We start from the raw sequence: 12520 nt of genomic DNA, 5'->3' as shown, positions 1-12520 counted from the left end.
AGTGTCTCAAGTGAGCGGCTGTTTTCGGTATCTGGTGGAGTCGTGACGAGCAGGAGGTTGTCACTGCTCCCCGAACATGTCGAGCAGTTAACCTTTCTCCATGTTAACATTTAAGTGAATGCAGACCTTAACCTGTTGAGTGCAATGGTATTGTGTAATTTCTAATTTTACTTAGTATGATTTGTTGTGCAATAAATTTCCAGTTTTTGTGTCTCTAGATGGTGAAAACTTTAATTTTACAAAAAAAAATAAGTATTCGTATTCGAAAAATATTCGAAAAATATTCGATTCGATTCGAACTTTGTTTTTATTATTCGAATTCGCTTCGAAATTAAAAAATTGATATTCGCACACCCCTACTGAAAATGCAAGCCTTACTGCTGAAAATGCTACTTTACGCGCGGAGCTAGACTCTATGCGTAAACGACTTGCAGACGTAGAATCCCGCCTGCTTCTTTCCGAGCAGTACTCGCGCAACAAGAACATTGAGATTAAGGGAATGGAAGAAGCTGCTTCTGAAAACCTAACTGACACGGTTTGCAAGCTGGGAGCCCTTTCAGGGGTAACCATTGAGCCTGAAGACATTGAAGTCGTTCACCGGGTACCCTCCAAAGCAAAGCCTAGCGGAATCGTGGTGCAGTTTGCCAGGCGACAAAAGAGGGACGCTCTGATCGAGAAAGCTAGGAAACTGCGCCTGACAAATACAGATTTTGGCAACTCTTCAGCTGCACCTGTTTTTGTAAATGATCACCTGTGTCCCATCCTGAAGCGTCTTCTGGGCATGGTCGTTGCTAAGAAAACGGCGAGTGGGTGGAAGTATGTTTGGTCACGTGGCGGAAAGATATACGCAAAGAAATCTGATGACTCTGAAACAGTTATCATCAAACATGAACTCGACCTTGACAAGATCCAGTAAAGAATCGCACGCTTGCACTATCGTGATGTTACCTACCCCTCGACACCTAATCACGCCAATAAAGGCAACCAGAAGCAGTCCTCTTATAAGGCAAGCAAATACGCCCCTTTTTTCTTTCGATCCTATCTCCTTCATCTTTCCTTATTCTGCAGCACAAACAGAGCACAATATCCGAGGTCACACAAACCATTCTTCATACCGACTGTAGCGAACTGAATCGTCCTTATATCTTCGCACCAGTGTTCCGGCACGTCAAAACGAATGCAGCTTACTACGAGACAAAAACACGTATTAAATTTCGCCCTGACACTGCCTCTACGTGGTTTTTGGCCGCACTACCAATGTTCCTCTGCATTACATGCTTTATTCCCACTTGCTTTCACCTTGTTTTAGGTACGCCATGATGCGTTCGCATGACGAAAAATTATTCGTGTCAGCATTGGAAAAAAACATAACAAGTTCCATTAGACCTCGGTTTAATTGTATTCATTTCAATTTGCAGTCGGGTAAAAACAAGTACAACCACTTGGAGTGTGTTTTTAATGAAGTTAACACGTTTTTCGATATCATAATGTTTTCTGAAACGTGGTTCACCTCGGAAAAAGATGTATTTGTGATCCCTGGATATAAGCCATTTGTTGCGAATAGAACGGGAAAACGAGGGGGTGGTGTATCTATGCTGGTTTCGAACAGATTGAGTTGTGAACTACTGTCTCAGTTTTCATCAATAACCCCCAATTATGAAACGTTAGCGATCAAGACTGGCTCTTGCATTTTTTGCGTTTGTTACCGTCCACCGGACTCATCTGCCCCAATTTTTTTTTAATTCTTAGAATCCTTCTTAGACTTTGTCAATCACCATAAGTACGAATTAATTATGGGTGGTGATTTTAATATTAATATGCTTGATGAAAATAACACCAAGCATGAATTTGAAACTATACTGAATATGAATACCTGTCAAAATATAATAACATCTCCTACTAGAATAACTCCAAGCTCTGAAACACTACTTGATCTTTTCATCACTAACTTCGATACTGGTAGCTCAGTCGGTGATGTTATTACGTATGCCATAAGTGACCATTTGCCCATTTTTGTATCTGTCGACCGGAACGTTAAGGCCACTAGGTATACACAACGAGACTCAACTTATCGATTGATTAATTCAAGCACATTGGATATATTCAGACAGCAGCTTGGTAATGTAAACTGGGACAACGTTCTGGAAGATGACAGCCCCAAATCGGCCTATGACAATTTCATGACGAAATTCACCGCCATTTATAATCTTTCGTTCCCTCTTCAAACATTCAGACAGTCAAAAAAGGCGCGGAAGCCATGGGTAACTGGATAAACGCTAAGGCTCATAAGGAAGAGAGACCAACTACACCGAAAATGTATGCATACGAAGGACCCTGATGCATTCAGGAGATTTAAAGAGTTTAGAAACCATGTTACAAAAGAACTGCGCGCTTCTAAACGACAGTATTACATCAATATATTTGACGCTGCAGCAAAAAGTTCAAAAGACACCTGGAAAATAATGAACTCTTTACTTGGACGCTCCACGCAGCCTGTAACTAAAATTGTTAGGGGTAATTGTGAGCTAACTTAAACTAACCTTGCAAATGCCTTTAATAATTATTTTCTGTCCTTAGCTCCAGTGTCTGAAAATACAGATTACGACTTTTCTTACATGAAACCCCATCAACAAAACACAATGTTTATAGAGCCCGTGTCCCCAGGTGAAGTCATATCGGCATTCACGTCACTCGAAAATAGTAAAGCTGAAGACAATCTTGGCCTTCAAGTTAAACCGATTAAGCATGTCATCGACATAATCTCACCAATCCTAGTGCACATATTTAACATCTGTTTATCGGAGGGAATATTTCCTCGCAATATGCAATGCGCAAAAGTGACCGTAGTTTTTAAAAAAGGTGACAGTAATGACTTTGGTAACTACCGTCCAATATCTATCCTTCCAATTTTTTCAAAAGGACTCGAAAAAGTAATTCTTAAACGACTATTATCTTTTTCCAATGTGCATAACATTTTAAGCTCGGCCCAATTCGGTTTCCGCCAGAATAAATCCACTGAACTAGCATTGCTGGCCCAAAAGGAGTATATTTTACAAAACTTTGAAAATCGGAACGTGGTCCTTGGTATTTTTTTAGATTTTACAAAAGCTTTCGACCTTATTGATCATAAAATTCTTCTGCTTAAACTTGAATACTATGGTTTCCGGGGTAAAATACACTCCCTGATTGCTTCCTATCTTCAACACCGTTCTCAGTTTGTAGACATTAACCAGCATTGCTCCATGATAAAACCAGTAACCACTGGCGTCCCCCAAGGCAGTATACTTGGACCCTTTCTTTTTATACTTTATATCAATGAAATTGTAAACATTGATCAATCTGCAAAATACATTCTGTATGCCGATGACACTAGTTTGTTTTTTCACGGCCAAACAGGTGTTGCTCTTGCCAACCAGGCGAACAAAACGCTTAAACTTATTCACACCTGGGCGACAAAAAACAATTTAAAAATAAACGTAGATAAAATAAGGCAATACTATTTCGACCACGCAATAAAGTTCTCGATCTTCCAGCAATCATGATCAGCAATACACAGCTTGAAATGGTACCCTGGTTTAAAACGCTGGGTGTCTATTTCTCGGAAAATTTATCATGGGATCGGCACGTTAATTACCTGGCAGGAAAACTGTCACAAGTGATAGGTTGTATGCGTCGTCACTGTCTGTATTTTTCTATTTCCGTAAATAGAACTTTGTACAACTGTTTATTTTCCTCATCTATTAATTATGGAGCACTGGTGTGGGCGACTACCACGGCAGAAAATATCAACAAGTTACTTCGACTACAGAAACGAGCCGTTCGTATAGTTGCTAAGGTTTGCTACCTAGCCCACACTGCCCAGTTCTTTCAGCAAATGAAGATTGTTAGTGTTAAATCTTTATATTCTTTCCGATTGTGTCGATGCTACAAAACTGAACTTAACAAAAGAGAACACACTTTGACTGAATTAGCTAACCTAAGAATAAATGATCCAAGTTACTGCACTCGCCATCCTGAACTTTACGAAGTTGATACATGCCGAACAGATTATGGCACACAGATGCTGAAACATCGTCTGCCGTCCATTCTTAATAAGTTATCACGTGAAAGCAACTCAGATATCGCTTTCATCTCATTCAAACGCTTGCGGGAAAATTTCTTGTAGTTTCTTTGCGCTTGCGCAAAAACATACTTTTTTACTTGTTTCTATTTGCGACGTATGACTGTAATGAATTTGCGTTGCGCCAAGTTTCTTTGCCATGTGCGTACTTTTTCTTGTGTCTGAGCTGTTCTCTCTCTTTTTTTTTTCTCCCACTTTTTTGTTGTCTGTTTTTTTTTTTCGATTTTTTCTTTCTTCATTTCTTTTTTTTTTTCTTTTCGCTTGATATGCTTCCTTCCTTTCGGTCTTTGAGTTGTTGTTCATTGCAATTTGCTGAGTCAGTTATTATGCATATTGCTCAAAATCGTACAGATTAAGTTGCGCATTTTTCCCTGTATGTGTTCACCCTATTTCAGCAATCGGACTGTATAGATTTTTTTTTTCTTTTGTTTCGGAATCCGAATCTGTATTCTTTTATGCACTGTACCACAGACGTGCTAATAATGTATCGCGTGTAACTTTGTACTGTTTGCAAAGCAGGGGTACGGGCCCAGTCAAGCCTCGTTATGGCTTTTTGCCCGTACCTCCCAACATCGTGTGATGTTAAATAAAATTGAATTGAATTGAATTGAATTGAAAGATGGGTGAGAGGCTGCCTGTATGAAAGGGTGCAGTACAATGCCGTCCTTTGGGGGGAGAAAATGCTTCCAACGGCCCACATGCAGCGCTTGCAAGGCCCTGGGGAGGCACCAGGGGAAGGACCCGGAAGCCGGCGCATGTAGCTTAGTGTGGCTGCGGCAGCGTGAGCGCTGGGCCCCAGGCCACGCAGCCCTTGCTCCGTGATGGACAACCACTGGCTAGTACTCGCCTCTAACAGGCTTGGGGATGTGTTCCACAGAAAGAAAAGGCAGCGCAACAACTATGGCCTGTACTAGCACTTGTGTAGGTACACAATATCTCAGAGCCATTTACAATGGAGTGTGCCCATGACGTGCCAAAGAAAGACTCTTCAGTGCATGCTGCTGCGTTCCCATTTGTCATATGGCAAACACGGTGCGTCAACGGTAGATTGCACGAGCATCGCAATAGCGGGGGGGAAAGCAGATGACGGATATCTAGGCACCCATTGCACACACTATGGCTGCCACCGTGACCTCGGAAATTGCTTCATTGCTTCGAAAAGCAAGAACCAACTGACACGAGAGATGGCTCAAGCCTATTTCAACAGAGAAACCCGTGTCAGATACCCTTCTGCGCTGTTCACTGACAAAGAAGTTTCTCATCTACCTGGTGGTTGCACTCAGTGAGCTGCAGTGATGGTTTCAAATGCCCCTGCCCTCTTCCCCTGTGTTGCAATGAAATTGCGAGTCATCTCCTTTGGCGCTGTTCCAAGGATGAGATCCCTGTTGCGTGCCTTGCCTTTACGTTTCAGCAAACTAGTACTTGCGACTGGCGGGTGGGGGTGACCCTCCCCTGAGAGGGCATGCACAGGCAAGCAGGGGCGCTGACCTTCTGTCCCAGGCGCCCCTGGAAGTGGGGGCGCAGCCGGAAGTGGTCCTCCTCTGGGCCCTCCTCCTCCTCCTCCTCCTCCTCCTCGTCGAACAGCGCCCGCGTCCCGGCCGGCCCCGGCTCCTCGTCCTCGCTGTCAGCAAAGACGATGCGCCGCTTGTGCTGCTGCTGCCGCTGGCCCCCCCACCGGTCCTGCAGCAGGCCGCACCAAGTTTAATGAGCTGTAAAATTAGTTGCAAGAGATGCATAAAAAAACCACTTCATTTAATGCATTCACGAGGGTTCATAGTGTTGGAAAATATCAGGACTACAGTTTTATGACCAACACTGTTTTGCATATTGTTCCACCAAAAATGGCTTGGGAACTCATTGACTGACACAAAAAAATAATGGCATATTCGAAATAAGTGGGAAAAAAGCAGCATGACTACTGGCAAGTTTCAGAGTTTACTTGAAAATTAAAAGAAGTTGCTCGAAGAGCCATGTCCCCTCCTTAAAACGAAGTCTGCGAGGCAGAAGTGGGCATGCGTCGCACAACTTGCCAGCTCTGAATCGAACAGACAACTATGGCTGACCGAACGGGCGAAGATGGCGGGTAAACCCAACGGAGTCCTGAACTAAGCACCCCGCCCACCTACCAGCTCGTCAGTCAAATAAAGTTTTCCCCCATGCTAACTATATCAGCCTCATGCTAACTATATCAGCTACAGTGGCTTCAACTTTCCTGTAATCGGCTGGATTATACGCACAGCAACCTTACAACAGGTGAATGACTTCCTTAATCTAACCACGCAATCAGTTTCCATTCCAACTACTTCTCAAAAAAAAAAAAAAAAATTTGTTTGGGGCACTACTTTCTAGCTTTCTTGAAAACTTCAAAGTGCACAAACAAGCGCTGACTCGAAACTGCCAGTTTATTTGAAAAAAGACAAAATTTATGCATGAACACAAATCGTAGATTACAGAAACATGGTGCCGATTAGCGCGTGCTCCTTCCCGTGTAGAGTGACAGACAATTGGCGTACACACTTGTTATTATGTTCCTTGATAAAGAAGGCCTTGACCAGTTCCCTGACAATCTGATCATTATGCCTACACAGCACCACAGTCCCATCAAACAGCCTTGAGGTAGCCTTGTGAGCCAAATCAAGTGCAACTTCTCAGAGGGCGAGAAGGACCGGCGTGACAGAAAATGTGCTGTAGTCCTGTACGCCCATAAAATGGTGCACAGTTTGCAGAATGCGAGGTCCCGGTACGGCGCAAGGGTGTTGTTCTCTGCAGAGGCGAAAGTCTCTGCCATGCATCGTTAACCACAAGGATCGCCCAAGAAAAGGGAGGAACGAGTGTGGCGTCACCCATGTGTTGTGCGATTGGCGTCGTTTACAGAATTCCGCTATTATGCAAGTCCGTGCATGTGGGCCACACTGAACGCTGTCCGTCTGAGGGAGCACGCGTTCACGATAACAAATTCAACAAGTGCCAATCTTCCTGCGCATTGTAGAAAGTGTGGGTGTCACCCATTGTTTGATGAGACTGTGCTGCTGTACAGGCATAATGATCACATTGTCAGGGAACTGGTTGAGGCCTTCTTTATCAACAAGCGTGTACGCAAACCGTCTGTAACTCTACACGGGAAGGGGCACGCACTAGTCGGCACCATGTTTTGTTTGTGTATAAATTTCGTGTTTTTCAATAAAATGGCAGTTGCAAGTAAGTGCTTGTGTGTGTCGCTCCTGTTTCTCCCCGTTGTTTGTGCGGTTTCAAGCTTTCAGTCATGCACCAACTAGCCCAACTTGCAGTATCGCTTTCGAAAGAAATGTTTATTTCACGTGTAAATGCACCCAAATCACTTTTTTTCGCCAAAACAAATGACCACTGCAGAAGGGTGTAATCACAGCCCTGGCTGCATTTTATAATTGGCCGGCGGTAGATAACGTCATATTCAAAAGTGCCAGCACTGCGGTGACCGCTCATCTCAAAGAGCTCATTTTGCTCCCGTTCATATACAGGCCAGAAAGTGTTCTGGGGAATGGAAGACGCACACAAATCTTCCCTTAGAATCGGAGGGCCTGAGGGAAACATATACGCAAGTAGTTCACTCGCATTTTTTAACGACTGGTGGCCGACTTGGTTTCTTGGATGCAGGGAACTTATGCAGACATGGGATCGTCGCGTTCACTACCAGCGCTAATCACAATTCCTAAAACAATTTTTCAACACACCATCATCCTCTTCCTCGCAGGCGGCAACAAGCTGCGTTATTGCTGGCTGTCTTTCATCCCCTACTGAAGTGATATCTGGTGCCCCACAAGGCTCAGTTCTGGGCCTGCAACTATTTTTAATCTATATTAAATTCCATCCAGCATTTCTTCACCTATCCACCTCTTTAACGACGACTGCATTATTTATAGCCAAATAAGCTGACCAAGACCAAATTCTACTACAGTCTACGCTCATTACAGTGGATCTGGCAACAATGGACTTCCGGTTACAACAGACCATTTCGTTGGTTTGGTCCCCATGCATTTTAATCCACTGCGATCATAACGAACCTGGCTAGAGCAGACTATCGGCTACAACAAACTAAATTTTAGGCGAAAATTGTTTCGACTGAAGGTTTACAGCGGACTTTTGCGGGGGCGGCACCTGATATGCTTTTTCTTTGTTTACCTTGGGAAGCAAACTTATGTCTGGCAACATTCATGGCAGCTGGGTCATTGGCATAGTTAAGCTAGAGTGAACTAGAATAAGGGAGTGTCCCGAGCGGCGGTGCCGAGCCACTCCGGTTGGCGTCGACACCGCGAGGTGGCGCGACTGCGCCCTTTCGCAGCTGGTCTGGCGCAGTGAGACTACGCGTCTGGCCTTGCACTGTCATGTTCTCGCGTTCTCTTTCGGCTTTCAAAGACATTCAGAAACTAAGCAAGATTCTAAACAGCCAAACCTGACTTTTGCTTTACTTACTGCTGCTTCAGGTCGAGCAGAAGAACTGTGGCCTTGATGTGGTCAGCCGTTCTGGTTGCAGGCACCTTAGTTCCGCTATCCGCGATTTTGATTCACCTCGATCTTTATATCTGGCACGGTCGCTTCTGAATGTCAATGAACTGTCACCTGTGTTCTACGCAACACGCCGAATACTGCCTGACGAACGATAATACAGTCGAATCCCGCAACAACGAAATTGACGGGACGTGCGAAAAATTTCGTTGAAGCGAAAATTCGTTGAAGCGAAAATTCGTTGAGGCGAAATCTGCCCCAACACACCACGGAAAGGCCATAAAAATAGCCCCGTGCGTTTCCGCAACATTGGCAGCATAATACAATGCTTAGAAAAAGGAGTGACGCGCAATAACTCATGTTTATTCGGATAACAAACATACCAATGGTTATCTGTTTTTTCACCACCCAAAGAACGCGTTACGGAGGGGGGTGAAGATATGCAGGCGCAAAACGTATCGCTGTACAACAAGGCGTGTCCACCGAGCTGATTACTTGCAGATAGCTGCTAGGCCGTGGGAAGCCCCCCTCTCGCTTGTGGCAGGAGCAGTGCCGTTATCTTATCCTCTTGACAAGGCACGGCAGCTACTGACCTTGGCAGGCAAGACGCGCACGCTTGCATTTAACATGACCGCGCGCTCGCGACTAAGATAGGATGACTAGGCTTCAAGACCAAACGCGCAAACATGATTTTCGCTCTTGGCTATGAAGAATGGTAGAAGGAAAACGGCAAGGACAGCTGCTCACAACGCATACACGACGGCACCGCGCCAGCAGCGGAGCACATTCATGCAATTTCAACTGGATACGGATTGGCTGTAGCTCTGGGTGCTCTGGGGCTCCGCCTTGGCGAAGCGGGCCTGCGCCTCGTGTAAAGACGGCCAGCCACATTGTTATCACCATCAAGCAATGGCGTGCGCCTATGAGTTATTTTTTTTGTTTTGTTTTGGGTGGCGGTGTGGTCGCAACGCGCATTTTCGGTAAAACTAAGCGTCCTGAATGTATAAAAAGTTACAGATAGCTAGTGCTATGCTTATTTTATTGTAAAATAATTGTGCAAACCCAGCCCAAATCATCGAAAATTTCGTCGAAGCGAAAGCAAGCCTGACAAATGGTTCGTTGTGGCGAGGACTTTGTTGCATTGACTTCTATGGCTAGCTGACGGGGAATTGGAAATATTTTGTTGAAGCGGAAATTTCGTTGAAGCGGCGTTCGTTGTAGCGGGGTTCGACTGTACTTACTTTTCGCGAACTGGCAGCTGTTCAGCATGGACTGATAGTCCCTGCGCAGGGCAGAGCATCGCGGTTCTAAAAACACGTCATTGCTCGTATAGCAGCATTTAAGAGCGACAAATTTTTTTAGCCATGTGTTGCAGTCAACTCTGATGTATTATTCGGCGCATCCGCGCAAATAAGCACGTTGACCACCAACCCTCACCCCCAATCTCCTAAAACGAAACTAACTGCTGCTTGCTTGCCAATATGGTATGGAGTCTTTACTATTTTTCAGAGATCAGAGGTGCTATCATGGCGAAAGACAAATTATTTTGTGGTTATTTCTTGCTATAATTACTATAAAAAAAGAACAGTAACTAATGTTAACACTTATATGCAATGCTACATGTTAAGCGAAGTTGTGTACAGCTATAATGGCCCAGCTTCACCTTTTTCATACCCGATTGCAATTTTTATAATATACATACAGTGAACGAGATAGAACAGTTTACCTTTCAGTGTGCTGTCACAGTTTATTTCGCGATTTGGTCCTGTACTACGCGCATTTACTTAGTTTAGCATACTTTGCAGATTGCCATCTTTTTGCATTGCTTCTGTTGATGCTTTTGATGTAGAAGTGAATGCGGGTCGTGAGGTAAAACGCACCTCTGCCGCAACAGCCTTACAATGGTCACTGCACCCAAGTTCACACTGCTGCTTAGCCTTCACCACACTCAAAATGTCAAGGACGCTATCAAAATGAAGCTCAAGAAGACTGAAGCATTCAGTGAACACGTTCTCCATGTTTAGCACAAACCTGTGCAGAACGGCCTGTACACAAAGTGGAGCTCGCACACTGCAGCCGACGATTCTGTGAGGGGCTTGTCCTAATAGTGACAAATACGTTTCCCCATCCAGTCAGGATGCATCTGTTATTTCCCACACAATTCGACGCACAATGAAATTCCGTACTCAACCAGGCACTCTATGGCACATAATATGGGAGTGCGTCAAGAACCCAGACCTCCCACCTCCTTTTCCTTCCCCTACTCCTGAGCAGTGGGAGCTACTGCTGTCCAGCTCCCTCCCTCAAGATCAACTTCTGCTGGTCGAGAGGGCCAGTCGAGCCGGGACGGCACATGGTTACCTGAAATGAGGAACCACCCCACCTAAAAGCTCGATAAAGAAAAGTTTTCTCTCTCTCTTCTGCCGGCGCAAATTGCGCTTCCACTTTTTTCGAACCTCTTCGTCTCTTGGGGCGGCGAACAAAGACGCCTTTGAAGCGCCCTGATAGCCGGTGTGACAGCCTGGGCAAAACAGTGCACATAAGTCCTTCTTTTCGCCATCTTCCTTACATGCTGGTCCTTGACGAAATGCGCTCTCTCACTGTTTTGAAAAACACGTCAGAATCTCCGCACCGATTCCACCGAACACACGTGCACCCACCGCCTCCCAAGTTCTACGTTTCGTCCGGTCTTAGGGCTGCGGCGACAGCGCACAGTGCGGGCACGGCTGTCCGGCTGCGAGATCGTGCACCAGCGCCCCTACCCACCCTAGCGGTGGTCGACGGCGCGCGGCACGCCGAAAGCAACGCTGTCTCCGCCCGCTCGGGCCACTCCCCTATTCTAGTTCACTCTAGTTAAGCCAAGCCAGCAGCATGAGCGGCAGGGTAGCTGATTTCACTGTCAGATAAATTTACGCAGTTGAACATGGGGGGAAAACAGGCCGACATTGCCAGAGGTCTGCTCGACCGTCAAGAACAAGGCCACCAGTCCGAAATTACTTTTTCCAAGTTCCTCTTGGAGTTACCCGCTCCAAGTCGCAGCGGCGCGGGGCAGGCAAAATGCTGCTCCTCTTACTGTTTTTCCCTCTCTGCCTCTTCCCAGCGCGACCAGAGGCACGCATGCGCAACAACGGGATAACGGTCGCCGCTGCTCCCGAAGCAACAGCAGTGTGCTAGAGATGTTATGTGCGCACCGTATCATACAGTCTAATCCCGCTACAATGAAGTCCGCTTCAACGAAATATTTCCGATTTCCCGTCAGCTAGCCATAGAAGTCAATGCAACGAAGTCATCGCCACAACGAACCATTTGTCTGGCTTGCTTTCACTTCAACAAAATTTTCGATGATTTGGGCTGGATTTGAACAATTATTTTACAATAAATTAAGCATAGCGCCAGCTATCTGTAACTTCTTATACATTCAGGAAGCTTAGTTTCACCGAAAACATGCACGGTGCACCCACACTGCCACTCAAAACAAAAACTCATAGGTGGACGCCATTGTTCGATGGTGATAACGATGTGGCGGGCTGTCTTTACATGAGGCACAAGCCAGGTTTGCCAAGCCGGAGCTATAGCCTATCCATATCCATTTAAAATAGCGCGAATGTGCTCTGGTGCTGGCATGGCGCCGTCATCTATGTGTTGTGAGCAGCTGTCCTTGCAGTTTTCTTTCTACAATTCTTCAAAGTCAAAAGCAATCATAATGTTGTCGTGTTCTTGAACCCGCGTCATCCTATCTTAGTCGCGAGCGCGCAGTCGCCTTAAATGCAAGCGCGTGCGGCTTGCCTGCCAAGGTCAGCGGCTGCCGTGCCTAGTCAGAGGATAAGATAACGGCGCCGTTCCTGCCACAAGGGAGAGGGGGGCTTCCAACCTCCCAGCAGCTATCTGCAAGTAATCAGCTCGGTGGAAACGTCTTGT

General features: G+C 45.6%; 1 protein-coding gene across 2 annotated transcripts in view; it reads right to left on the bottom strand.

Moving 5' to 3' along the window:
- LOC144152323 (putative RNA-binding protein CG14230) overlaps nt 1-12520 on the bottom strand; it is a 66558-nt gene that overhangs the window by 25961 nt on the left and 28077 nt on the right. For both annotated transcript variants that reach the window (XM_077683585.1, XM_077683586.1), the window contains exon 6: nt 5609-5800. In XM_077683585.1, coding sequence (XP_077539711.1) covers nt 5609-5800 — 192 coding nt within the window. The remainder of the gene's footprint in view (nt 1-5608; nt 5801-12520) is intronic.

This window comes from Haemaphysalis longicornis, unplaced genomic scaffold (assembly GCF_048455015.1).
Source record: "Haemaphysalis longicornis isolate Haplotype H1 unplaced genomic scaffold, Haemaphysalis longicornis Haplotype H1 scaffold_9, whole genome shotgun sequence".
Taxonomy (NCBI): Eukaryota; Metazoa; Arthropoda; class Arachnida; order Ixodida; family Ixodidae; genus Haemaphysalis; species Haemaphysalis longicornis.
This window is presented reverse-complemented; position numbering and strand designations above follow the sequence as displayed.